The following is a 25,268-nucleotide window of genomic DNA, read 5'->3' as shown; positions in this document are numbered from 1 at the left end:
CCTAAATAAACCCCGCATGTTGTACTTTTGTTAATTATCAGACTCGTTGACCGAGATGTACGCATAATATAAACATGCATATAAATACTAGAATAAATTAAGAAATGTATAAAATAATATAAAAACAAAGTTTATTTACCCATGTTTATATATATATTATTATAATATTAACTTATATCCTTCGAAATTGCCATTTTAATTCATAGACGCCGACCGTTTGTGACTGTTTCTCATCGTAGTCGGCCCACTCCTTTTCACTGAGGTCGACCTCCTTGAACGTGCTCCCTTTTTCTGTTTTCGCTATCCAACCATTGCTGGATGTAAAATAAAATTAATTTTAGAGTTTATACAGACATTTTGGATCTAAAATACAAATAATTTAACATCGCGTGCTGCGATAGCATATGCCCTACTGCGATTTATATTTATGGGCTTAATGTTGCTAAGTAATAATAACAACTGATAATGATGTAGTGCTTTTCATTCATTGAACTACCCACAGAATGTACTCCAAAATAATTCTTGGGGGGGGGGGGGGGTAATGTAGTAAATTATAGTGTAATCATTACCACTACCATTATCTGTACCAACGAGCTCTTTCAAGTACATCATTAACGCATTACGATTTACCGATGGAAAACTCATGTGCTAAGAAATAGGTTGTCAATTACTGACCGAAAACTTAACGATAGCTTCCAAGCACAATTTTTTTATTATGGAACTTACCTACTTCTATCACTTCACAGTATCTGACTCATCCGTTAAACTAAGATGAGTGCACTAGTAAGCTATCATGTGTTCTGCAAAGGCCATGGCTGATTTCAGTATGTTTGTGGCATAAAAAGTTTTTCAAGAATAATTGGTTTTATCGCCTGTGAAAGTAGCGGATATGCTATGCCGATTTGTCCGCAAGAAGTTACTTTGCCAAATCAGCAGCCGCAGAACGTTCACCAAATCAGATAGCGAATACTAGAATCAGACTTCGGGTTTGTGATGTTATTTACCTGGGATGGAAATCGATAGGCTCAGCGCCTCGACACTCGAAGCCAGCAATTAATTGGAACTTATTTGAATCGGAGTACGGTTTGATTGTGTCAGGCAGAATGTCGATTGTGTTTTGGCGTCGACACAATTTGCATTTAATTACCAGATTTGCTTTACCGCGTTTATCCGGAATAGCCTAAGGGGTGAAAAATAAAAAAAAAAGGTTGAAACTATGACATTAGTACTTGAATATTCAGGAATTTTGGAACTTATTTGCTTAAATTTTGTAAACAACTTTTTATAAAAGTTCGTGTGCATATTCTTACTTCATAAACCATAGAGGTGCGTACCTGTTTTTCTGATTGCTCAAGAGACACAATGTTGTCGTGCACCTCACCACAAGCTCCGCACTTCAATTTAAAGTACCATACGAAAGCCACATCAGTCGGTGCTAGCGACTCCAAATTCTCCAAGTAAGCGCACAGTTCGAGTCCGATCTTTACCATGATGGCCGCTTGTTTTCCTTCAGCATCGAAATTAAAATTAGATTTCATCGATAGTGACTAAACGTAGAAGACTGCTTAATCTCTTATAGGAACACGAAAGATAGGCCTGCACTTCCTTTAGTGATTATCTAACCTATTTTTTCTCGCCGCAAAAAAAACAGATCGACTTACAAATTTTTAACGTCTATTCACGTAATTTCTTCTTTTATACAGTGTCTGACATACCACATTTTCCGCGCCAATATTAGGCATGAGATCATTATCTATTCAAATTCACCTCATCCCATTTTATTTAAGTTTTATCAGTGTTCCCACGCTAGCGCCCACTATTGCTACTCACTGTGCTTCCTAAGAATGAATCCGTTGGATTTATTACTGATGTTAAACAAGTAGCGGCTCTGTGCGCATCAACAAACCAGACAACCTCGCTAAGCCCGGTTCAAACTGATGAAGGCCGTTGTCTTCGCCAGATACTTTGCACTCGCAAATCACGTTAAAGCGTGCTCGTATTTTTTCCGCGTCTAAGTCAAAAAACAGATTGGTGACTGAAAACAAAGATAATCATTACACGCTTTTAGTCTTTACGTTTTGGAGATGATCGAAGTGGGATATTTTTGCTCTACCGAGGCATAATAGCATTTGCTATCTAAAATAAATTATAAATACTTAGGTAATACCAACAAATCAATAAATGTATTTAAAAAAAAACACAGTGAATGCTCTCATTCGTGTTCACCTGTGATGGTTACAAGCAGAGCATACTTTACGTATCAAGTTTTGTGCTTCAAAAACCGGCGCGCATCTATTTTGCGCCGTCTGCTAGAGTGCCAACATGGCGGCCTCCAAGTAAGTATACGTCACAGATCTCTCTTCATATTTTTCCTATTCGTTTTTGTAACGTAACCACTACGTCCGTGATGCCGTTCACACATTGACATCACAAGCTTCAGATACACCAGACAATAACGAAGGTATCGTTGCGTATGTAATAATAGATGTTGGAAAAAGGTTCATCGTTGCCGGCATAGGAAACGCAGGGGCAGATTTCTACTATAGAGAAGTTACTATTTCGTCGAATTGTCTCCTAAATTTTTTGCAGTCATTCTCTTACAATCGCACTAGTGCCACAAATAGAGTTTATTTTATTATTTTTATTCGCTCGGCACAGTGCATCGATTGGCTGTAATAGCACGGCTCGCAATGGTGACCGTCGAGAAGAGGTGCAAAAAGATGTGTGGGTATGTGTGATCGATCTCATCTCAGTCGTCGCTGCCGGGTAGAATCTTGCGTCTCGAACTGCTGACAACTTTGTCCGTCTATAGATAACGCGTGCGTGGTCCATCCATACTGACGTTAACATCAGTTGCTCTGTGCGACCACAGACGATCTAAGTTCCGAGGTTGATATTTCTCGTGTTCGACAGTATGGCACTCGTGCTCGAAGCTAGCGGCGCGAGCAGGCTATGTCAGTAAAAGTTGCACATGGTTATTAACTTTCTGAGTGAAGTGAGTTGATCTAATCATCGTGGTTAGCCTTCGGTTTTTTTATTGTCGTCACCCTATGGGATGCAAAGATTCGAAACCAGCTCGAGGGGTTCAGTTCATGAGGTCCATTGATTCTGATTATGGTTCTTGTATAACCATAATTATAAGACTGCTTATTTTTAATAATTTCCCTGTGCATAAGGATCTTAACGTATCCTTCTTCTAGGTGTTTTTATTTCTGCTAAAAAGTTGTAAGTAATATACGGGTATATTACTTAGAATCTTTTAGACACAAGGGTCGATACGCTTTATAAACTTCGGTAAGTATATGATAAAATAAAAGTAAGATTTCAGGTGGCAGCAGAGTTCACCCACATGGTGATTGCGTTTCAGAAATTCTCTATTCGTTATTTCTGTATTCGAATGTGTTTGGTGGATGCTAAGTTTGAAGACTGATTCTATTAACGGTCTGTTAGAACTGTTGTGAAACAACACATAGAAGTGTAGCACGAAACGTACAAAAACTATGTATATCAAGTGAGTAGCATAAGGACTGGTTTTCTTATTATTAGGTTTACTGGGATGTTGCTTGTACTGTGTAATAGCCGACGTTTCAAATACGTCTTGCTTTCTCGAATGATCATTATCCATATATATTTTCATAGCACAACTACCAGTTTATCCTTACACTGTCGGCCCAATAATTAAAATCATCATGAGCTACAAATGACAGCCTTAGCTTAAGAAGCTCTAGGTGTACGAAAGTTTTTCAAAATGCTTCTAAAAGGTAGATCGATTCAAACTATTGACTATATCAAGCCTATGGTGTACTCTACATTATTTTGTGTTGAAAAAATAACTCAATTTGGACTAAATGCGATCTATGTCGCCAAGAATTAAAATACCAACAAAAACAGAAGCGAGATTTTAAGGAACGTTCAAAGGTTTTCTAGGACAAGGTTGTGAACGTACCAATCTGCACCATTTTCAGTACGTTAGTTCATAGTATCATCTTTATGAATGAAATCTTTATGAGAGATTTATTCAGTCAGGCTTATTAGGCCTTAATCTATAGATACTACATACCTGTTAGAGGTTTAAGAAATGGATAGCATCTTTCGATGCATGCAATTTTGTCCCACTGGTCCAATATTCCAGCCTTCCATGACGCCATTTTGCGTCGCACAATACGAGTGCAAGATGATGCTTTGATAACGTGTAACGCGTCCTCCGATTATTCGCATATAGAAGCAAATCTATCGAACCGTTGAGTATCAGTCTTCCATGCGTAGGTTCCATTGTATGAATGTTTCGAGACCCAGTCCGTGAATATCTATCGGAAATTTGTGGGTAGAGCTAATCATATCAAGTTCGAATATATCTGTTACAAGCTTTTTATGATAGATTTATGACTTAGTCTTGGCATTCTCTGATCTTCTCACCTTCTTGATGAGGACATGATAAGTGTTGTTTTTGAATATTATTTCAGAAAAACGCGCTTAGTGATGTTTTGTTACGAGGTAATTGTCTTACAGCAAGAATAAGCCGGTTATGATCATAGATATTTTTCTTCTAACAATTAATCGTGACTGAGGTAATTGAATTGTACTCACGTAAATTATTTTGTCGATCATCTAGGTGAGTATCAATAAAACAATGTTACACTTAATGTTCAGTATTCATAATTTTTTGTTAATTGTGTCTTATAAAAATAGAACAAGTGCTGTATATCTATAATACACAGATATACAGAGTAAAAGATGCATGCCTGGTGTTTGGGTTAGCACATATACAAATAGGCAACTTAGTAACAAATTCATGCACTGAAATATGTCCTGTTTACTTTTAATTACTGTGAGTGAACTCTTAATTTTACAAAGTGTATTTATCTTTGCATTATGGTGTTTGCAGAATGAGAGACCTATTACACAGTGGCACTGCCATCACGGTTTGCGTGACGGTCCTCGTTGCTCTTCTCTTAGAGGTGACGTACGCAGTTGATCGGTCTAACTTCAAAACGTGCGAGCAGAGCGGCTTCTGTAGGTACGTATCACTGCTAGACGTTAGATAGATATAACCTTAATAATTGGATAAAAGCCAGGTGAACTCTATACCAGCTCTAAGTATTTTCAGTTTCTTTTTATTATTATAATTTATTCTGGTGTGCGGTTGTCGCAATTTTATTAATAGGAAATTATAAAAGAAGGAGCATAAGTAATGCGTACGCATTGGACGATGCTAAGATGCAAGTGTTAACTGGGTTATGAAGAACTAAATTCATTGTCAATTGGGTATTGCTGTGATTGACTTGAATAAGGTCGTTTTCCCTGCTTGCGGTCCGGATGTACATATCAAAGAGGTTTTACTCTGTTCTAAAAAGGAAGTACTGTTTTGCTGTTAACTTATGCTGAGAGCTGGCAACAGAAAATGCGCTCACCCAGTGCCGTTTCGTGCCTGCCGAGAACAGCCAAATTTTACGATATATATATTATAGATTAGCGTGTGAACCTGTATGGTATAAACTGGCTCCTCGTTAAGTTCCAAGACTTTTTTTTATGTGAGCGATCGCAATTAATCGGATTTCCCTTATAACTTGTTCAGTTTGTTTTTTAGCGTGAATCTGGTGTTATCAATAACAGTAGGTGCCGCTTATTTGTTAACGGTTTTCAATCTATCGTACATAAAATAGCTACTACTACTATTAGGTTAAGAAGTTATCAAAGGTCACACCACAGTGTCTTAGAATGGCAGCAGTTATTAAGAGATTGAATAGTTGATACACACCTCTGGTGGTTATCAGTTCACAAAAGAAATATTTACTTTATAGTTTTGGATACTTTTCTGGAAACTAGTCGAATGGGAAAATGTTGAATGAAACGTAGCTGCAGGAAGTTTGCGTGAGGGTTTGACGATAATGTCACAGATGTTCATAACATTTGTGGAATGCGCCGCGACCGTTGATATTAGAGTCCTCTGAGAAATGCTTTCCATTAGTTCGTCTAATAGGGTTGGTTTGAAAAACCTAATGATCTTTTATTACTTTTGGCAACCATTGTGTATATGCGCATTAAGGGACTTGAAGCAGCGATACCGCGGACTTAACGTCTGATCCAGTTTCTAAGCTGGATGACCACTACTACACATCAGCTGTTATTTTCACTATATATGTTATATTCTTTCCAGACGTAACCGTCGTCTCCAGCCAGGCCAATCACCCTTTATCGCATTGACAACAACTGCCGAACAGAAAGATGCAAGTCACGTCGAGTTGGACATTCTTAACTCACACAACCAGCAAGCCTTCATGCTTCGTCTTGAAGGAATCGAGGGTGGCACTCTTCGGATGACCATCGATGAAAAAAACTGCCCTGTTAGGCGTTACATAGCACTACCAGCGCTTCGTTCGGGTATCAAGAACATTCCGTAAGAATCCAAAATACATATAGAAATTGTGATTTCCTATCTCTATATCGCAATGTTAATATCGTGTATTCTTGAAAGCTCGACTAGAGCATCGTCTCGTTGTATCTTAAAATATTTGTGGTTCCCTTTTTCCCACTATCTTCTGCCGGGTCCATGGTAAGCATGAGTTGTACACGTTAGATTACAAAAACAATACATTGATGTTGGTGGCTAATATGATACAGGATCACGTTGATATCCAAGACAGAGGATAAGTTGGAGGCCACATTTGGAGCTGACGGCCGAGTAGTCGTTTCTGCTGAACCGCTGCGCATTGACGTATATTCTAGAGACACCCTAGTGTTCTCTGGCAATGCGCGTGGTCTTATGGTGTTCGAGCACTATCGACATCGTGAACATGAGAAGTAAGTGATTAATTAATTGTGGTAAATGTTCCAGTAAAGGAATTCTGAATGAACTTGACTAGGAACAAACATTTTTGTGACGCTATACAACACGTTAGAAAGAGAGCCCACAATTAAAATTATTGTGCAAATTGCCGGATATAATACTGAGAGTTTCACTTGATTTGACAGTTTGCGATAGTTCGACCAAAATCGTTTATTTGCAACTAGGTTTACCTAAAATCTAAAGAATATATTTTGTTAACTTAACCATTTGAACTATTTGACGTTTTTTTGTTGTGATAAAAGCTACCATAATTTATGGTATGTGTATTGCTGTTGATCCATTATTATGGACGAATTTGCTTTTTTTTACTTCATATGCTTCCTTTATTGCTTGGATAAACGACTCCTATTTCCGTTAGAAATGTACATTTGACTTTTTTACTTTTTAAATTACTATTACCATGTAATTACTATTATTTTTTTGTCAAATTAGATGTATACTTTACTGGATTACAGAAAGAACGCTAAGGCTGAAGAAGAAAAAAAGGACGCAGATGATGAAGTAGACCCATCGAAAGTTTCGGTGAGTAGACGAACAATATAAGCGGCCGGGCATAATAAATTAAGAGTCCCGTATGAGTCTATGCAGAAATTTACTGCTGTTTGTAGATTCGGACTTTTCGCTTGTCATGTTGTTTCAAGCAACTAAAAACACCAAAACGGCTTTTCCTTTATATCGTACATTATAAAGCTTATAGAATTCATTTCTTTCGTTTTCAGTATAACGAACGTGGCGAGAAGATTGTGGTAAGTAGATTGTAGTATTGTCTATTGTCTCATTAACGTCGACATAGGAATCAGGTAATTATAACAAAAGATTATTAGATTGAATGACTCCGAATAGACATATCATTGATCATAACTCGACATATCTTGAATGGTAATTTTCTGTTTCGACGAATGATGGTTAGATGTATTCTTCCATACATTGTGCAGTAAAACGAGTAATCTCTCTCTAATAGACTTGACGGCAATAGGTTTGGTCGAATAGCATTTTTGGAGCGATTATTTTGCTACAGAAAGAAGTGGCGGTGAAAATGCCTCCAAAGCACTCACGTCAATTTAACCTCAGAAAAACAGTTAGGCGTCATTTAGCGAGTGAAGTAAATATGCTATTTAACGGTTGCTTCAAATCAAACTTTCTATTTGACCAAAAACGCGGTGCAAAGGATAGCTCTATTATAATTGTCTGTATGACTATGCTAGCGCATCTTACCGTGTCATCTAAATATTTGATGTAATAGTTCGAAAAAAGGTCTTTAAATGTGATTATGATAACAGGAACTTTACTGGTATCGGACACTCAACTAGCATGTTCATTTAAGAATGCGCTTTACATTTTAACTATCCTTTTGGAAATCCGGAAAATATAATCCAGCGGCCTTTCGTGCACACAACACAGTGTTCGTGTCATGCAAGACCTCTGATGCGTAAAAAATGAGTCGTGATACAACCAGCTGATCCATCTGACAAAATTTACTGTGTTCTTTACTCCTCAAACGTTTTTCGGACTGCTTGCTTTCTGGGTCAGGATGGAAAGAAAGCCAGCTTATCGGGTGGATTCTTCTCAAAGTTCTGGGTATTACATTATATTTATACTACGATCACTAATTGCATCCCTCTAAAAAATCTAACTCTATTTAAGTTATTATGCTTCGAATGAGGGCACCCAGATAAAATAGCATGCTTTGGTTTTTCTGCTTTTGCGTTAAAATGGGAAAACTCGGGGAGTAGCATATTTAACTTAAATACTATCAATTCTTTGCGTACCTGAATCGGGCTACTAGCTGTAGCCCGATTCGTTTCAATCCGTACGGCAAGAAGAAAGGATAATGCTGTATTGCATGATCAATATACGGATGAAGTTGGCGGGTCCATAGCTCACGGAGGGTATGAACTGTGACCGCACACACGTTCGCCGCACAGAAAATACCACTCATATTTCGAATTGATTAAGTGGATGCATGACTCCTTTCGACATCCATTAGGTGCGTGATTTAACAGATTTCAACAGCCGTTATAGTACAGTATTTATTTTTCTCGTTTGAAATCTCATGACAATCGAACTCTGAGATAAGCGGCTGATAGTGATCCAGCATTTAAATTCAGTGAGCTTCTTAAGCCGCATGCGAAACAAGAATTTGCATGGGACATAGTTTTAACCTTAAATGTGCAGCGACAGCCAGTAGGTACCTGAATATCTTGCATATTGATAATAATTCTACACGTATTCAAAAGACGCAGAGCGCTTTGTTCATGTCTAGAGCAGTAAATGTAGACGGTTAAGGGGTTCTGTTGCATGTCTTTATATAGTCTACTCTCTCGTTTTGTGGATTTGTATTATTTATGTGTTTTTGTCGATTAGGATGGTGAGGCGAAGAAGGACATCGACGCCAATGCTGACACTGAAAAGGACAATTCGGAAAATGCCCATGAAGGTAATACTGTCACACTTCCCAGAGTAATATAATCGAGCCAATTAGACTGTAACAGCATAACATAAAATTAGAGCTTGTTGATTCTATATGAATTGCATCGACATGCGTACACGAACATGTACGACGAACGCCTGACCCTCCGGAAGGCAATATCGCTAGCGACGTCACACGCTAACGGTGCTGTTAATACAGTGTCTAACAATAACCCTGCTGTCATAGAGTGCATATGTAACTGAGCGAAAATTAGATGATAAATTGAAATGCTTTTCCCTGTGATTTTTTTCCCAGGAGCCAACAAGACAGGCGAAGATCTGGATGGTGCTTGGGAGGAGAACTTTAAAGGTCACATAGATTCGAAACCCCGAGGCCCGATGTCTGTAGGCATGGATTTTACTTTTGAAGATTTTACTTTCGTTTATGGACTGCCCGAGCATGCTGATAGCTTCGCCCTAAGACCCACAAAGTGAGTTTGAATCAATCAAAGAAAGTCGATATCCGTTCACGTACTTATTCTTTTATTGACATATTATTTTCACAAAGTTGATTATAAATCAAAAATTTCGAAAACAACTATCTTAAGACCAACGAAGTATTTCATTACAGTTTCCGTCTGTCCAGGTAGACCAGGCTAACTAAAATCTGTATCGATGGGCGTGAAGTTGCACTTGTTGTTCTATGGCTGTCTCATATCAGATCGAGCACTGCATTTTACAATTTCAATATTCACCATACTTTGCCGTGAAATAGATGCATAGAAGATCTTTATCAAACCAGGGACTATCACCTGGACCATCGGATTTTATACTCGTCATATCTAACCCGGCCTGATTTTCATTTTTTGCATAGCTAATATCAATACGTATGATACCTCTGCTTTTTAAAATGTTTCGAATTCAAACCAAACAAATCCGATATGCTTTTTGTGTAAAATACCATCAAAAAGTTACGCGTAGATTCCCATTTTGTAGGTACCAGTATACGTAAATTTCATTTTCCGGATGACTGGTATAAATGGCAACGTATCTTCCGTAATTTTAGGACATGTTGTAATACAACAGCTGCAACGTAAGTATATCGGTAAAGGACGTTTATAATAGGAGAAACAGATGATGATTGACCATAAGTGTGGGTATTATTAGTTGAACGAATGTGTCATTCTGCCTCGTTTTTCTCTTATTCGTTTTTGATTAAGGGACACTTCTCGATGGCCTGCGTTATGGTTCAGGTAATTCCGTATGATTTACTTTAATTGACAACACTTTAAAATTAACTGTTGTGTGTGCCGAGCATATTACCTTTAGTATTATTCTGTCGTTTTCTAATACTTTAATGATGATATATAAATAAGAGTATGACTGCGATTGTAGTGGTAGACCGCAGTTCCTAGTTTCTGTATGTTTACAGGCGGATGAACGGTGTGAGTTTTTTCTGTAATTCCGGCTGGTGTTATCTGTCACCTTTAATATAATTTCTCTAGTACATGTTGATTTTTTACACTTGTATCTTTACTCGGCCTGCAATTTTATCGTTGCTATTGTTATTTCTGTTGTTTTCTGTTTTTTGTGAATGTTGTGTTGGATTTTACTGACATTAGCAAAAGGGACAGCGGGTCGGCCATAAGCAGTAAAACAGCCACTAATCAGAGCGTGCCTATGTAAGTGTTTGAATTTTGTAATTCGTTGGTGGCAAGCTAAATCAAGTTTGGTTCCTTAGCGCTGCAAACCCCAGTATCGAACGAATTTTATTAGACTGCATATTTCGCCTGGGATCAATTGCAGTGGCAGGTGATGGGTTTTAGTGTGTGCCTGTAAGCGTGCACTAAGTAGGATTTTCGCAAAGATTTTAATTATAAAATTTTGCTGATTGCGGCTTTGCTGTGAAATGGTTGGTGCCAACATATATTTCTTAGGAGATAGATATATTTTGTTTGGAAGGAGATTGCTGAGTTGGCGTTGAATACCCTCATCAAATCATTCCCTTGTACGTGTAAAAGGTTCTCTTGTGGCCAAGCAAACCAGTATCGGTAGAGATCGATCCGCTTGGAATTGTGAACTTTGTTCTATTTAATTCTATCGTACACTAGTTAATTCTTTAAAAAATGATTTTTTAATGGAGATCAAGACTCATTTCCTGATTTATTTATTGATATTTTATTACATCGTTTGTCTCTACGCAGAGAAAAAACGGATCCGTACCGAATGTACAATTTAGACGTTTTCGAGTACGAAACTAATAACCCGATGGCGTTGTACGGAACCGTGCCCGTGATGATTGGACACAACGAGGAGCGAACTGTTGGCCTTCTCTGGCTAAACCCAAGTGAGACCTGGATCGATATTGAATCACCTGCCGGCGGAGTGCTATCATCTGTTGTTGACTTTGTTAGTAATAAAAAGCACGAGACTCGACGTGAGACTCACTGGTTTTCGGAAACTGGGGTTATAGACGTGTTCTTTATGCTCGGCCCCAAACCAAAGGATATCGCGAAACAATATGCTTTGCTCACAGGAACAACACCTTTGCCTCCAATGTTCTCTCTTGCTTATCACCAATCACGCTGGAACTACAATGATCAGGATGATGTTAGTGCTGTTGACGCTGGCTTTGATGAGCACGACATTCCTATGGACGTTATCTGGCTTGATATTGAGCATACTGATGGCAAAAGGTACTTCACATGGGATAGCATTAAGTTCTCTAAGCCAGAAGAAATGATTCGCAACCTGACAGCAAAAGGACGACATATGGTAACTATTATCGATCCACACATTAAGCGTGACCCAAACTATCATGTACACTCGGAGGCATCGGCTAAAGGCTATTACGTCAAAGATAAAGCGGGCAACGACTATGACGGTTGGTGCTGGCCCGGTAGTTCGTCGTACCTAGACTTCTTCAATCCCGAAGTTCGTGATTACTGGGCAAAAAAATTTGCTTTGGACCAATACAAGGGCTCGACGGAGCAGCTATTTACGTGGAACGACATGAACGAACCTTCGGTCTTCAACGGACCCGAAGTGACAATGCAGAAGGATTGTAAGCATGTGAGCGATGTCGAGCATCGAGACGTGCACAACCTTTATGGTTTGATGTTTACTTCATCGACGTATGAAGGCCATTTGTACCGCTCCAAGGGCAAGTTACGTCCATTTGTGCTTTCCCGATCTTTCTTCGCAGGTATGTTGTTCACTTGCAACTGAAGTGTTTTCTATTTGTATGTATTGCAGAGTTCTAAATAGTTTCCATTATTGGTGAACGCTCATCGCATACGTGTTTAATGTACTATGCTTTTACAGGATCTCAGCGATACGGTGCAGTGTGGACAGGTGACAATATGGCAGCATGGGATCACCTTCGTGTGACGATTCCTATGTTGCTTTCGCTATCGATATCTGGCATTACATTTGTAGGCGCAGATGTGGGTGGGTTCTTTGGCAGTCCCGACAGTGAAATGATGATCCGTTGGAATCAGATGGCTGCATATCAACCTTTCTTCCGAGGGCACGCTCATCACGACTCAAGGCGACGCGAGCCATGGCTGTTCGATGAAATTACCGTCAATATTTTACGGGATCAACTCCGAATGAGATATAGCATGCTCCCACTTTGGTACACTCTTTTCTATGAAAATGAAATTGATGGACAACCGCCGATGCGTCCTTTGTGGTGGGAATTCCCAATGGATAAGGAGACGTTTGGAATGGACGATGCGCATCTGGTGGGAGACCGCTTACTTGTGAAGCCGGTGCTTACGCAGGGTGCAACTAGCATCGATATTTATTTCCCAGGCAGAGACACTGTTTGGTAAGTTGGTAATCTTGCCATGAGTTAGTAGAAATTCGACTTGACTTTAATTTCTATTATATTATATGAAATCAAGTCAAGTCGAATTCTGTGGAATTCTGCCCTGAAGGAAGTTTTTTTTCTCTAAATGTTTTTTAGACTTGATTTAGTTGTCATTAATGTTATATGAATGTAAGAAAGACAACGTGCATGTTAACACAATATCCGATTGTAGGATCGACAACCTCCACCCGAAGCCCATGCTTCGGCCCTAATATACAGTTCTCATAAGTGGAACCACACTGTGCTACTATCTAAACAACACAAGACTAAAAACGTGCTTTGAAACAGGTATGATTACTTGACGCATCAGAAATTTGCGGGTGGCACCAAAGTTACACAGGCAGTAACTCAAGCCTCTATCCCTGTATTCCGACGAGGTGGATCAATAATTTTTACTAAAGAACGCGTTCGTCGTAGTTCACCGTTGCAAGCTAAAGACCCTTACACCATTACCATAGCACTTGATAAAAGCGGCACATCTGCCAACGGTAAGAACCTTTATAAGCGTGTTAAAACTTAGTTCTAAAAACGAGCAGTACTGTATAGTACAACATATAGATATCGTATCACATATTAAACTAGACGAAGTTAAGTTTTTTTCTTGATGTTTGTCTGGACATTGCCATAGGAACGCTTTACATTGACGATGAAGCGACGTTTGATTACCGTTCCGGAGCTCTAATCTACTCGCTAGCACAATACCGCGATGGAGTTCTCAATTACCAGCTCCTCAAGGGCCCAGGGAATTTCACAACACCTGCGTGGGTGGAAAGAATCGTTCTCGTTGGAGTACCTAAATTGCCCACTAAAATTACCTATGGTAAGCTTAACTAAATTTTTAGTCCGTCATGATTATTTTTCTTTGTTATGACTGCAGATTCGAAACTTTTTGTTTTGACTTTAGTGATATTAGGTTGAATTCACTGTTCTTTTTGGGCTGTTCTGCCTAAAATAGGTTAAGTATGTTCGCTCCGGTTGGATGGAATTTGCTATCAGCAATGAGTACTATATTTAAAAGTGACGCATTGCTGACATGAAAATTTATTGCTTCTTTTGTTAAACTGAAGTCTTGCAAAAAAAAGCTAGCACTCAAAACATCTCCTTTTGCGTAACATTAACCTAATTATTCTGTCTGTGTTTTAGGCGACCAACTCTTGGAGTTCGCTCATGCTGAGCAAACCGTAACCGTCCGTAAACCCGGTTTCCATATGGATTCGGCATGGAGCATCAAATTCTATTACTAGATTACGTGACGCAATTAGTCGTCGCATATACTGACACACAGAATATTTAGTGGGAGAATGTGATTTAAAGAATAGCTGAAAGATAAACTGAAGAAATCGATATCGCAGGGACTGACTTAAGAACGCGAGCAGATTACTCAATAATTCACAAGTAAATCATTCTTAGTTTATTGAATTAATAGAACAGGCGGTTTTTGCTTGTAATAAGGAGTAAAACCTAACAACAACAACAACAACAACTTACGTAGCTCAACGATAGTTGATAAAAATAACTCATGCATGCACCGATCGTAAGCGAAGTAAAGGAAAAAACCTCAGTACGGCTGTGCTCAACAATTTCTTGTTTTGTCTCCTCCCTAGGAGGACATGTGACTTTTTAAAAATTTGAGGAAAAACAGGAAAAAACTGGAGAAAGCGTAAATGAGCGTTTTATTGTATCGCGTAAGAACAAGAAGCGAATCAGACGAGTGGTATATGTATAAAAGAAAACGACGATGGCTAATTATTACTTTTACTGCTATTAAAACTATAACGAATTATTTAGACTTAACGGAAAACTGTAAAGGGAAAATGAGAAAGATTTACGTGACGATCTATTATAAATAGCTACCCACTCATTACACAACATTACCCGATACCAGAGTCTGTGCTTCTACTGTACTTTTAGAATATCATTAGTGAAAATATATATAATATAGATAAATATAGCGAAAGAGTGATGGTAATTAGGTAGTGGCTGAGATGTAAGTGGGAAGGGTAACAAAAAGGTTTACCATGCCCGGGTAAAGGAAGTATAAATTTAAGATGGTATGGAAGTCGTTCTAAACATTATATAATGCTCGTTCGAATTGTATCTGTTGGTTATGTAGAAACATTCCCCTTTAGACGCATCCGGTCAGGGCTAAAAAGTAAACAAAAGAAGAAAAAGGCAAGGATAAAAAAGAACTTGAAGAAGAAGAATTGTGATCATGTAATAATAATGAGTGGGGTTTAAGTGAACTGGATTGTATTTATTAAGAGCATCCAAAACCAAGGAGGGCCTCAAAAGGAGAGCACACCAGCGTGATAATTATGGTAAATGTATGTTTCTTAATAAATTATATAATTGTATAGAGGAAAGGCATTTTAGATGTTAGTTTGCTAATATTAATAATAATAGTATCAATTTATAGCAGAGTTGAGGTTTCATTAAGGCCCACGTCAATGTACCTCAAAAGGTCATCTAATAAACACCAAAATGCCCACTGTCTCAGAAAATAGTATGCAGTACATAGGCGATTAACCGTTCGTTCCCAAAGATTAGCACGGTTCAGTTTCGATGTATGAAGTTTGCGCGAAGTTGTTTATGACAGAAGGATACCAAGCACGTTCTTTGTACAATCTTTGTTAGTTTTTAGTTCACCATGTTTCGTTTTCTTTTTTTAGTAGTTGAATGAACCATTCTTCTGCAATTCACTTGATGCATGAGAGTACTATTGTCAAGTGAATTCAAGTAAAGCGAGCTGTGGCCAAGAAATGTTTATATAAAAAGCATTGCTATATTTCATGCAAAAATTAATGATTTGATAAATTTATCTTGTAGGTCAGCTTAGCGCACTTATTAAGACAATTATACAATAAATCAATCAGAGCATCACTTTATTTGCAGCACGCAGCAACACGGTTAACACGGCCTTTTAGCGTAAAAATATCATCAGGAAACAGATGTTCAATTTCGCCGCAAATCAGAACGCTAGATCTATCTTGTTGTTGGTTGACCATCTCGAAAGTTGAACGACTATTACATTATACAAATATCTATGCTATATGTAGTATCTTAACGTATTTTTAATTCCATTTATTCAAGTCATCGGCATTTAGTGTCATAGTACCTCGAATTTCGTTCCTTTGATCGATGATAAAACATGTGTAAATTTAAAGGATGGATGGCTTTTTTATTGAACTATTAATTATAAGAGCACAGATCCCTATTCGAGTAATTTCTGACTATAGTCATGATGTATTCATTCTGTGAAAAGATTATACATATAATGATATTATGTTGTTGGAATAAATGCGGGCAGTTTCATTTGCACCGCTGTCGCTAGGTTCTATTGTCTACGTCTTACAGAGCAATTTAGGATGGAGCCAAGAATAACTTCGACACCAAAAATGGCGTACTGGTAATTCCATTGTGTTTACTATTACTTAGATATTGTGAAAGAGGTAAATCCGCAAAGCAATCCTCATAAACTTCATGTTCTTTTCTATTTTTTTTTCTTAAATGAGAAAAAAAGTACTATAAATTTTCAGTGTTAACCCAACTAACAATGGCAAAAAAGAACAAGGTATGCATTCGATTATACTTTTCTCTTTTCTCATTATCATGCAAAACGTAAGATAATCATGCATATGTAAAAATATCCTAGAATCGTTGCTACTAAATTTTTTCATTTGTGTATCATGTAACAATGCCCGAAATGGCTGATCGGGTTATAGGCGTAATAGCAGCTGACGGTAAGCATGGGAACGTCGCCGATGACGCCAGCGATCTATCTAGCCAGAACAACCTGCAAAAAGGTGCACGTCACTCCCCAATACTACTAACAGTACTTTTATTTTTACTTAGTCAATCACCCACATTGGGGGGCCTATTTGCCGATAACGTCAAAGAAGATTGTCTCATTTCGCCTGGCCAATAACAACACAGACAGCGATCACCATCCACAGCAGCAGTCATTGACACGGTACAGTGCGCTAAGGCGAGCGAAAAAAAAAAAGAGCTTCTCCTTACCCGCTTCTGCTGCCGTCGCCGACTGCCTGAAACTGTCGTTGTGTTCTAGGGCAGCACCAGTGATGGAGGTATCATAGTTGCCGATGTGGGACTTCAGTTTTTCTTCTCTGACGTGAGATTTGCCTCGGCATTAAGGAATCGTGGTTGTGTGGCTGCAAGGTGCTGCTGCTCTATCATTGGTGCCGCCGCTCTATCATTGGTGCCGCCGTCGCCGCTTTTAGCTAACGACTGAAGTAACAAATTGCCGCGATTGTTTTTCCCGAGCTCAACGTTCGCCTGTTGTCCCTTGAAGTTGTTGTATCCTATGATTGTTGAGCACTTCCGCGATCCTTCCCTCTCTGTGTCTCCCTGTGTTGTCGTTACGAGCTCCACGAGAGTCCGGTCGGCCTGTGTGAGGGTGTAACGAGTACCTATATGCTGTGCGTTGTTGTTGATGTAAGTACCATAGGTTTGGTTGTACTTGTGATCTGCGAGTGAGTACAGGCCGGCGCTATGTGGATTATCGCACCGGGCTTCTTCAGAGTGGGGGCGGTCAGACCTCGGATCTTATTAGGCGTCTCTCGCGTCATTGGATCAGTGGCACGTAGCTACGTCCAATCAGGCAACGCCTCCATTTTCAGCTTAACCGTGGTGAGTTCAAGTGGTAATTTTGTTCTACCTGTCCACCAAAGTGAGTTTGACGTTGTATTCTGCAATAATGTATCGTGTGCAGTGCCTTCACTCGTTGAGTGTGGGTACTCCGCCTCTCATCTGATTGAAGCGGCGGCAGGTGACAATCTGTGGTCAATATGTTATAACAACATGAGTAGTGGTGTCCATGACTACTCCAATGAGTGGTCAGCATGAGTAGTAAAATGCTTATTGTTCGAAGGATAAAGGCTTGTTTAAGGATAAGTTTTAAAATTATTGTTTGAAAATAACCAACCAGGTTTTCCAACAGGGTCAGGTATGCCAGGCTTTTGTCTGTTAATTCAAACGTGTTAATTGTATGCATTTATATTATTTAAGTACAAATATTTTACACAGAATTTCGGCACATTTCCATATTATTTTAGACCGAAAATTAACATTTTTGAATGTTTAGTAATAATTTAGTATTTTAAATTAGGACGCATACTTTCTAACCTTTTTTGTAGTCAGTATGGGTGCTTTGCGGCGCTTTATGATGACTTGGCGTTGTCTAGTGTGCTTTACTTTGTCTAATATGTTAATCCTACAGCTTTTTTCCTCCTTCGTACCGAGTTATAGGAAAATAGTCTTGATTTAGAATTATTCTAAAAGTGTGACCGCAGTGAAAAGAACTTCTCTGATGGAGCTTGATGGCTATTTTCTAATTTTATTGCCGTTACCTTTTTCGTGGTAAAAGAGAAGGCATAAATAGAATGACCCTAATACATTTGACTGAAACAAAAGCAAATCTATTCTTACTGTTACATATTAAATATCAATACAAAGTTACAGCCGCGATATGTGTTCTACGCAATCTATTTTGGCAATTCAGTAATAGCTTTTACAATTCAAATGTGATTAAATAATGAAACTAGTATTTGCCGGAGGTGATTTTTAAGCTATTCAAATAGGAATCGGTTTGAATTTCATGACTGTCAAATGACTTGGCCGTTAGTTTTATTTACTGTTACACGAACGGTATTAAGCATTTCATTCTATACACAGGGAGTCACAGAAGAAAAATCGTTAGTATGCCTTGACAAAGCCTGCTCTTAGGTTTGTATAGATGCTAGATCTAATGCGTAAGTGGTCGATGGCGTTAATTTGGAAAGCGGGTTAGATCTAGCAGTTGACAGAAAAGATTGCACCTGTACTACTTCCTATAGAATGATTTCAAGCCATATCGCATTGTTCTCGATGAGAAAACCAACTATTTAGATCACGTATACAGATGACGTATATAACCTATTGTTGCCGTTCTACGCTCAGAGAATGTTCCGATGCCACTGCAGACAGGTCTAAATTATTGGTTCGAGTCCCGTAATAGATAACGTCTTAATTGCTTGATGACAACGTATAAAATATTATAGTATACATGAATGTTTTGGTTCCCACAGTGGCTAAGCGATATATGCACCCATTGATTCCGGCAGTGTTGGCTCCTTTAATGTCCCTCTGTTGTAAGATACTAGAAAATAACGCTACCAGGCTGAAGCGTACCCATTTACTCATAACAGAATCAACAGGCTCTTCTCCACCTAAAGAAGCGAAGCAGAAGTTGTACGGCGCTGTTAATTATTGATTTAATGTACCACAAAAAGCTCCGAAGAAAGAGAGTTAATAATCTATCTTTCTTAGCTTAGTTATATTTCTCAGCTTAATTGTTTTTGTGCAAAAGCAAAGGTCCATATTTTCGGATTGAGGAGCGGTGAGAGAGGAAACATTTATTGATACCACATTAAAAAACTTGGTTCGACATCTTTTTGATAGTTGACTAATCCAGAATTTATATTAAAAGGCTTAGTCATTACCCTAATATCTGATGAAACTGATACAGTAATAATTGGCAAAACCAAATTGCTGACGACACTCAATCGTGGATGACGGCGAATGCCAGTAACGTTAGATGAAAACAATGCTTCCCACTACACTTTTCCAGTCAGGTCAAGTTTACAAGAAAAAATAAGAAATTCTACCATTTTGATCGATAGTCCGGACACACTCATTCTCGCGCACTGGCATAGTATATAATAATATCGTTGAGGTTAAAAGTTAATTTTTAACTAGGTCGAACTGTTTTGTTATTCAGAGCGTACTTGTATCTCAGGTAATGGCTTAATCTGGATTTGTCAATGCAGATATGACAGCTTCTTGAAAATAGCCAGACGTGTATTCGCCATGCTGTTGTTTACACGTGCGATCGATTATAAGTACCGAAATATTTTGCAAACACACTGTCCGGTTGTACGGTAGGTGTTGTTGTTCCAATATCCATTGTGAGTTTCTTTTAGTGGCGTCACGCCGTGTGACAGTCACCGTGAGTGCATTAAACGACAAACTGCTACGTGGCGGCAGATTATCACAAACTGGCACCTAATGTATTGTCTCAAAAACAAAAAGCCACTATTTCCATTTCGAAGGTCGTCGTGACGTGCGTATGAAGGGTGACATCATCTTCCACCACATACGGTTATCAAGCAAAGATGTCTGCGTGTCTTTATTGGTTTATGGGTGTACACCGAGAAAGACAGGCACAAAGTTGTGAGGGGTTTTCAAGTGAAGTTGCTTTCAGCAAAGCTTTCAATTTAATTGCTTTCGATTTCTCTCTGAGGAAACATCATTCATTTTAGCAGGTGTCAAGTTTTGTTAATACGTACTATCTCGTATTCTACGTATAGTAGAGCTGATACTTCTTTTCAAAACGGATGTTCAGGGGGGAGCTTAGCTTTTACGCCGAATGCAGCAATCGAATCGATCTTAGTTCCTGTGTACGCTTTTGAATTCATAGCAGAAGAGTAAAGTTTGGTTCATCTCATTAGTGTCAACCAAAAAGTTGAAACGGCTTGTGTGTATTAGCGTCGCTTATTATGAATTCTGTGCCCACGGAAAGGTTCTGTTTCTAACTTGAAACTATTCGATAGTTTCATTGCTGCAAAAACAGATTGTCGTTTGAATCTCCGATAATCAATTCTATCGTCTGTTATTTAGTTTCGAATATTCAGTTATATGCTGACTATCACATGCAAACAAACAAAGTCGAGTTCTGCATATTTTTGAAAGATAAACGAGTCCTGAAAATGCAAAACGAGGGTTCGGATCTTTCGTTGGAGCCTTATAATTTTCAACAGTCAAAAGTGTCCTTTCTTCTACCGGTCGTACATCGTTCGTTAGCAAAGTTGTTTTATGCTGATGCAGAATAATTATTCGCAGAGCATTTAGATTATATGAAGACTTCCAGACGTGTTCGGCTAGGTACTAATTGGTTTAAGCTTATTTCATCGTGGAATTAAAATATTCGTGCGATTGTTTAGTCAGCTCGTGTAGCTCAATCTGATTATTTTTACGTTCAAAACGCAGCACTAATTTTTTACATAAATCGCGTGATTTTTGAACTGAGATTGTTCGCATTGTTCATTCGTTCAGGTGAACATCTGGCGGAATCGATTTAACCGTCATAATAGACAGTTTCGGACGTTCTTCATATCGTCGGTCCCTGCCACCGCGTGGAGTTTCACGATCGGAGCCAAAATGACAACTATTGACGCTGTTAAGAAGTGCGACGAGTTGTACGAAGCTGGAAACATAATAGAAGCTCATCAAGCTATTATGGTCGCTAAGGACGATCCCGATCCAGAAGTGCAATGGAGAGTTGCTCGCATGCAGTGGAAAGGTAACTTCAAAATCATCACGATTCTGTACGTGTTATGTGACGCTCAGTTATTTTACACACACACACACACACATCGTGAACATCATAATTGTATTGTGAACGAAATTATGGCGTAATTAAGTTATGTTTTTTTAAATGTGTATACAGAAACTCAGTGGTTATTATAATAAAGCAGGACGAAACTTGAAACATTGCTCTCAGAAGATAGGGACCCGACTGCGTCAACGAGCTTGAAGCGCCGAAACATCTTGGTTAAAGCTTTTGCTTAATGGGTATGTAATGTCGAAACTGAAGTAAAAATGGTCAATTATGTTTATCGTAACATTAGCAAATTTTTAAAGTGAATAACTTCAAAACCGCTTTTCAGTGGCTGAGAAAAGTGGAAAAGCGGAAGAAATGGAGCGGGCTATTAAGGAAGGAGTTATAATGCTGCGTGCTAATCTAGAGAAAAATCCAAAGTGTCCAAACACGCACAAATGGATCGCGATCCTTCTGGGTTCAAAGGAACAGCATGCCACGTTCAAGGAGCAAATTGAAGAAGCTTTTCTAATTAGGGATCATCTTCAGGTTTGTAGAATACTGTTTTCCAATATATATGGTCAAAACGTGAATCAGTAATATCCTACCTTTGTTCTACGTGTTTGCACCTAACTGTATATTATTAGGCTCATAAAGGACGTCTTTATCAATGCTTTTTTAGCTATTGTAATCTTCCAACTTCCTGTGCATATTGTTTGATTTGGTGAATACTGGAAATGCACACTGGACTATTATATCTCAACAATTTTTGCTTTGTCCTTTTTCGCAATTTGACAGTTGGTAAAATAAGTTCGTGGTTCTATGAATTAAGAATATATTCTATTAGATCAATTTTGAAGTAGACGTTTTTGATTAGATCAGTCTAAAAATTATTCTAAATGCACAAACTTCATCGATAATTGCAGAAGGCCATCGAGTATAACCCAGACGACGGATATGCTCATTATATCCTTGGGAAATGGTGCTATCAAGTAAGTTTACGAAAACTTCTGGAAAAAAATTAACAAAGTTACCTAACCAAATGAATTAAAAGAAAAATTATTTTAAAAAAAAATAACGGTTCGAAATTGACCCTGTACTCAAATGTCTAGTGTAAAGCGTCGTGTGCTAATCCGGACAGTCGGCTGAATCCTGCACAAAGTGATATATTCACGAAACGAAAGTTGTTTGCTTTGTGGAACCTGAAAGGAGTACTGTATTTGGATTTCTCAAAATCTCCTGAATCTGTTAGTATAAAACTATATGAATGTCAACCGATTCAATTCAGCTCAGCTAAAGAGGCGCCTAGCTATTCATCGGTCATAAAGGTTGAGAATTGGCTGATAGAATTTTAGAGACGTATTAGTTAAAAAAGGCTGAAGATGTACTTATACTAAATTCATGTTATGATCTGTCATCCTTTGTTTCAGGTGGCATCTGTGTCATGGTATAAAAAGAAGGCTGCCGCCGCGTTGTTTGCTTCGCCTCCAGAGTCCACGTACGAGATTGCACTTGAACACTTCAAGGATGCTGAAAGATGTAGGTCGAGTTGCCATCCGCGCCTGAACATATTTTTGCCACTAACCATGCAGGAAAGATTTTTAAATATTTCCTGTTTAATATTAACCAATGCCGAGAGTTCAAGAGAATACATAATATACTGCGCGCTTCGTACTCTGCTTGCATTACACAGCGCCAGACTGGATTCGGCAATAGACAGTTGTTTCGTAACGCATATAATTTTTTATTCCATTTATTTTTTTTAAATTCTATTAGAAGGACTATGAAAGTTAAGCTGCAGCTAATTTCTACCTGTCGTAACTAGCACCCATAATATTACGGCCGATATCCTCTGACAATAATTCTTTCAGCTCAGTTGATCTGAATAGGCCCTGAATAATATACTATGTGAAACTAATGAAAGTTTTTTTTTTTCAATAGTAACACTTGCTTTTTGTGCGGTATTTTCCGGCTATGGGACGTCAGTGAAGGCAGATATCTTTTCGACATGCTTCCTTATGGCAGCGCAGTGTTTGGTGCAGATGGGCAAAAATAAAGAAGCAAGTGATTATCTTCGAAAATGCGTTCAAATGGAAAATCGAGATGATGAATCCAAGAAAAATGCAGAGGAAGCTCGCAGAATCGCAAAAAAGAATGGCATCAAGCTATAGTGACCAGAAAACCTGTGTAGATATTACCATGTGATGTATGTTATTGGGCGACAACGAAAACGACGATCGACTGCCGGTACAGCGTTCTAATGTTACATTCGTGCATTTTGGTGACTATGTAGTCACCAAGATGTATATAAAACTAATTCTATATGAAATCAAAATACTCGCTCATCTCGATGGTGGAAAGACGCAACAAGTTCTGAATGGATCTTACGCGTGGCTCTCTTTCAGCCGCCCATGCACAGTGTACCGATGTCATTTGTCACACAGTATTAGAAAAATAATTGCACTTCTTAGCAGCAATGTCCTCTGAATTTATGTGCGAAGTAACTGAAAGGCGCCAGGTAACTGCAATGAGTATCCCATATGAATTATTTGCCCAACTTCCATGTTTATAGTGACAATCGAACATGGCCAATGTGAGGTACGCTAAACGTAGCCGTTGGCAGTGTCCTTTTTCGCTGCCAATCGAATATAATGGTTGTGGTTCGTTTTAAATATCGTGAATGTGCCGATCTTGCAGACAAAACTATGAATGACAAAAGGCTCGTGTTTTTAGTTCAGTGACAATTTTGTCTTCCATCCTAATAACTTGGTGAACGGTGGTGGATGGTATGGCATTTTTATTTTGACCCTTTACTTTATTATTACGAAGCAATGATAGAAGTTGGTATACAGTAATGGATTCATGGACTTAAAATTTTTGTATTATGGACTTATTACATAGGTGTAATACATCGCTTTGCTGTATGTTCTGGAAAAATTTATAATAAAGGTTAAAAAAGACCGACATTGTTCTAACGAAGAAAGCTGTGATCAACCTACAGGAGCTAATATGACACGATTTTCGTATACGTGAAATACATTTTGAATTGTTATATGTTCTTTAATTAAGTAGTCGTTATTTGTTGGGTTAAACACAATCGTCAAAAAAGTTCGTGCGTTTGTTGCTTGCTTCAGCAAATTTCTTATCAACCAATATGGGATTCCGGACGCGCGGGTCGGAGAAAAGTGAAGCATGACGAGAACAACCCGATTAGGATAGGTTTGTAGAGATTACGGCATTTAGCATCTGGTCATAAATAGGTAAACGAGACACTGGAGAGGCAAAAAGACAAAAAAAAAAACTCATGAACTATTTTTGACGATATAGTATGCAAATTTTAGCCGGCTACAGAAAAATATATTTGAGCAAAAAAAAACGAGATATCGGGAATCCTTCCCAGGTGTGCGATGTAAATGGTTATAGCTACACATGCACATTATACGCTTGTATAAGATTCACCGATTTAGTTAATATGCTCAATTAGAAGAAGCTTGCGCAAAGTTACCACTCAACTAGATCTGCATCGCAGATTGTCAACAGCACTTGGGTTTCTAATCTGCCGTCGTTTTCTTTGATTATCTGTATTTTTGATTGAAAATATTTATTATAAGCAGCGAAATAATTTCAAATGTTATTTTAGTCTAGCAGGAATTCGAGCCAAAGGCATGTTGGATGTCTAAAGATACAGTCAAGCACTAAACTTGCCATTGAAATAATTGTCATGATGGGCTAGATGAAGCTTACCATCGCTGCGTCATTAAAGG

The 25,268-nt window shown here is 38.4% G+C and overlaps 3 protein-coding genes and 2 long non-coding RNA genes across 22 annotated transcripts; 2 read left to right on the top strand and 3 right to left on the bottom strand.

The window, feature by feature from the left end:
- Positions 1-109: 109 nt before the first annotated feature.
- LOC111271111 (CXXC motif containing zinc binding protein) lies at positions 110-4,151 on the bottom strand. Of its 5 annotated transcripts, none has more exons than XM_022851706.2 (5): positions 4,061-4,151; positions 1,831-2,035; positions 1,335-1,507; positions 1,005-1,180; positions 110-314 (listed from the first exon to the last, which is right to left on the bottom strand). In XM_022851706.2, the coding sequence occupies exons 3-5, from the start codon at positions 1,488-1,490 to the stop codon at positions 173-175; spliced, it is 474 nt and encodes a 157-aa protein (XP_022707441.1). In that variant the 5' UTR covers positions 1,491-1,507; positions 1,831-2,035; positions 4,061-4,151; the 3' UTR covers positions 110-172. The 5 variants fall into 5 exon arrangements, with proteins under 5 accessions (XP_022707441.1, XP_022707439.1, XP_022707440.1 ...); XM_022851704.1 differs by lacking the exon at positions 4,061-4,151 and adding an exon at positions 2,227-2,315; XM_022851705.2 differs by lacking the exon at positions 4,061-4,151 and adding an exon at positions 2,172-2,246.
- Positions 2,297-15,493, top strand: GCS2alpha (glucosidase 2 subunit alpha). 7 transcript variants are annotated; one of them, XM_022851684.2, is made up of 16 exons: positions 2,297-2,336; positions 4,886-5,017; positions 6,158-6,397; positions 6,622-6,801; positions 7,303-7,369; positions 7,567-7,593; positions 8,378-8,425; positions 9,212-9,284; positions 9,573-9,747; positions 10,477-10,509; positions 10,879-10,938; positions 11,461-12,461; positions 12,581-13,088; positions 13,419-13,618; positions 13,759-13,950; positions 14,274-15,493. In XM_022851684.2, exons 1-16 carry the CDS (start codon positions 2,323-2,325, stop codon positions 14,372-14,374), a joined length of 3,051 nt encoding a protein of 1,016 aa, XP_022707419.1. In that variant the 5' UTR covers positions 2,297-2,322; the 3' UTR covers positions 14,375-15,493. The 7 variants fall into 7 exon arrangements, with proteins under 7 accessions (XP_022707419.1, XP_022707424.1, XP_022707423.1 ...); XM_022851685.2 differs by having other exon boundaries at positions 2,331-2,461; XM_022851687.2 differs by lacking the exon at positions 2,297-2,336 and adding an exon at positions 2,547-2,995.
- Positions 15,494-15,990: 497 nt separating this feature from the next.
- Positions 15,991-17,264, bottom strand: LOC111271114 (uncharacterized). Its single transcript, XR_002686678.2, has 2 exons — positions 17,148-17,264; positions 15,991-16,923 (listed from the first exon to the last, which is right to left on the bottom strand). It is a non-coding gene; the product is annotated as an uncharacterized LOC111271114 (long non-coding RNA).
- LOC111271108 (regulator of microtubule dynamics protein 1) lies at positions 17,204-24,568 on the top strand. 8 transcript variants are annotated; one of them, XM_022851694.2, is made up of 6 exons: positions 17,204-17,774; positions 21,240-21,486; positions 21,854-22,053; positions 22,431-22,496; positions 22,935-23,043; positions 23,446-24,568. In XM_022851694.2, the coding sequence occupies exons 1-6, from the start codon at positions 17,640-17,642 to the stop codon at positions 23,673-23,675; spliced, it is 987 nt and encodes a 328-aa protein (XP_022707429.1). In that variant the 5' UTR covers positions 17,204-17,639; the 3' UTR covers positions 23,676-24,568. The 8 variants fall into 8 exon arrangements, with proteins under 8 accessions (XP_022707429.1, XP_022707428.1, XP_022707430.1 ...); XM_022851693.2 differs by having other exon boundaries at positions 17,205-17,777; XM_022851695.2 differs by having other exon boundaries at positions 17,213-17,777; positions 23,491-24,568.
- LOC111271112 (uncharacterized) lies at positions 17,784-20,063 on the bottom strand. Its single transcript, XR_002686676.1, has 3 exons — positions 19,628-20,063; positions 18,273-19,354; positions 17,784-17,924 (listed from the first exon to the last, which is right to left on the bottom strand). It is a non-coding gene; the product is annotated as an uncharacterized LOC111271112 (long non-coding RNA).
- Positions 24,569-25,268: the final 700 nt, after the last annotated feature.

This window comes from Varroa jacobsoni, unplaced genomic scaffold (assembly GCF_002532875.2).
Source record: "Varroa jacobsoni isolate VJ856 unplaced genomic scaffold, vjacob_1.0 contig00344, whole genome shotgun sequence".
Taxonomy (NCBI): domain Eukaryota; kingdom Metazoa; phylum Arthropoda; class Arachnida; order Mesostigmata; family Varroidae; genus Varroa; species Varroa jacobsoni.
The sequence above is the reverse complement of the archived record's forward strand: the minus strand, read 5'-3'. Positions and strand labels throughout refer to the sequence as shown.

Coding starts and splice junctions, on each gene's coding strand:
- LOC111271111 (XM_022851706.2), bottom strand. CDS start 1,490: ATGGTAAAGATCGGACTCGAACTGTGCGCTTACTTGGAGAATTTGGAG. Junction 1,181..1,334: donor TTGAGCAATCAGAAAAACAG/GTACGCACCTCT, acceptor TTCACCCCTTAG/GCTATTCCGGATAAACGCGG. Junction 315..1,004: donor CCTATCGATTTCCATCCCAG/GTAAATAACATC, acceptor TTTTACATCCAG/CAATGGTTGGATAGCGAAAA.
- GCS2alpha (XM_022851684.2), top strand. Junction 8,426..9,211: donor GATTCTTCTCAAAGTTCTGG/GTATTACATTAT, acceptor TTTGTCGATTAG/GATGGTGAGGCGAAGAAGGA. Junction 10,939..11,460: donor ACTAATCAGAGCGTGCCTAT/GTAAGTGTTTGA, acceptor GTCTCTACGCAG/AGAAAAAACGGATCCGTACC.
- LOC111271108 (XM_022851693.2), top strand. CDS start 17,640: ATGTGGATTATCGCACCGGGCTTCTTCAGAGTGGGGGCGGTCAGACCT. Junction 17,778..21,239: donor CCATTTTCAGCTTAACCGTG/GTGAGTTCAAGT, acceptor TCATTCGTTCAG/GTGAACATCTGGCGGAATCG. Junction 22,054..22,430: donor TAATTAGGGATCATCTTCAG/GTTTGTAGAATA, acceptor CGATAATTGCAG/AAGGCCATCGAGTATAACCC.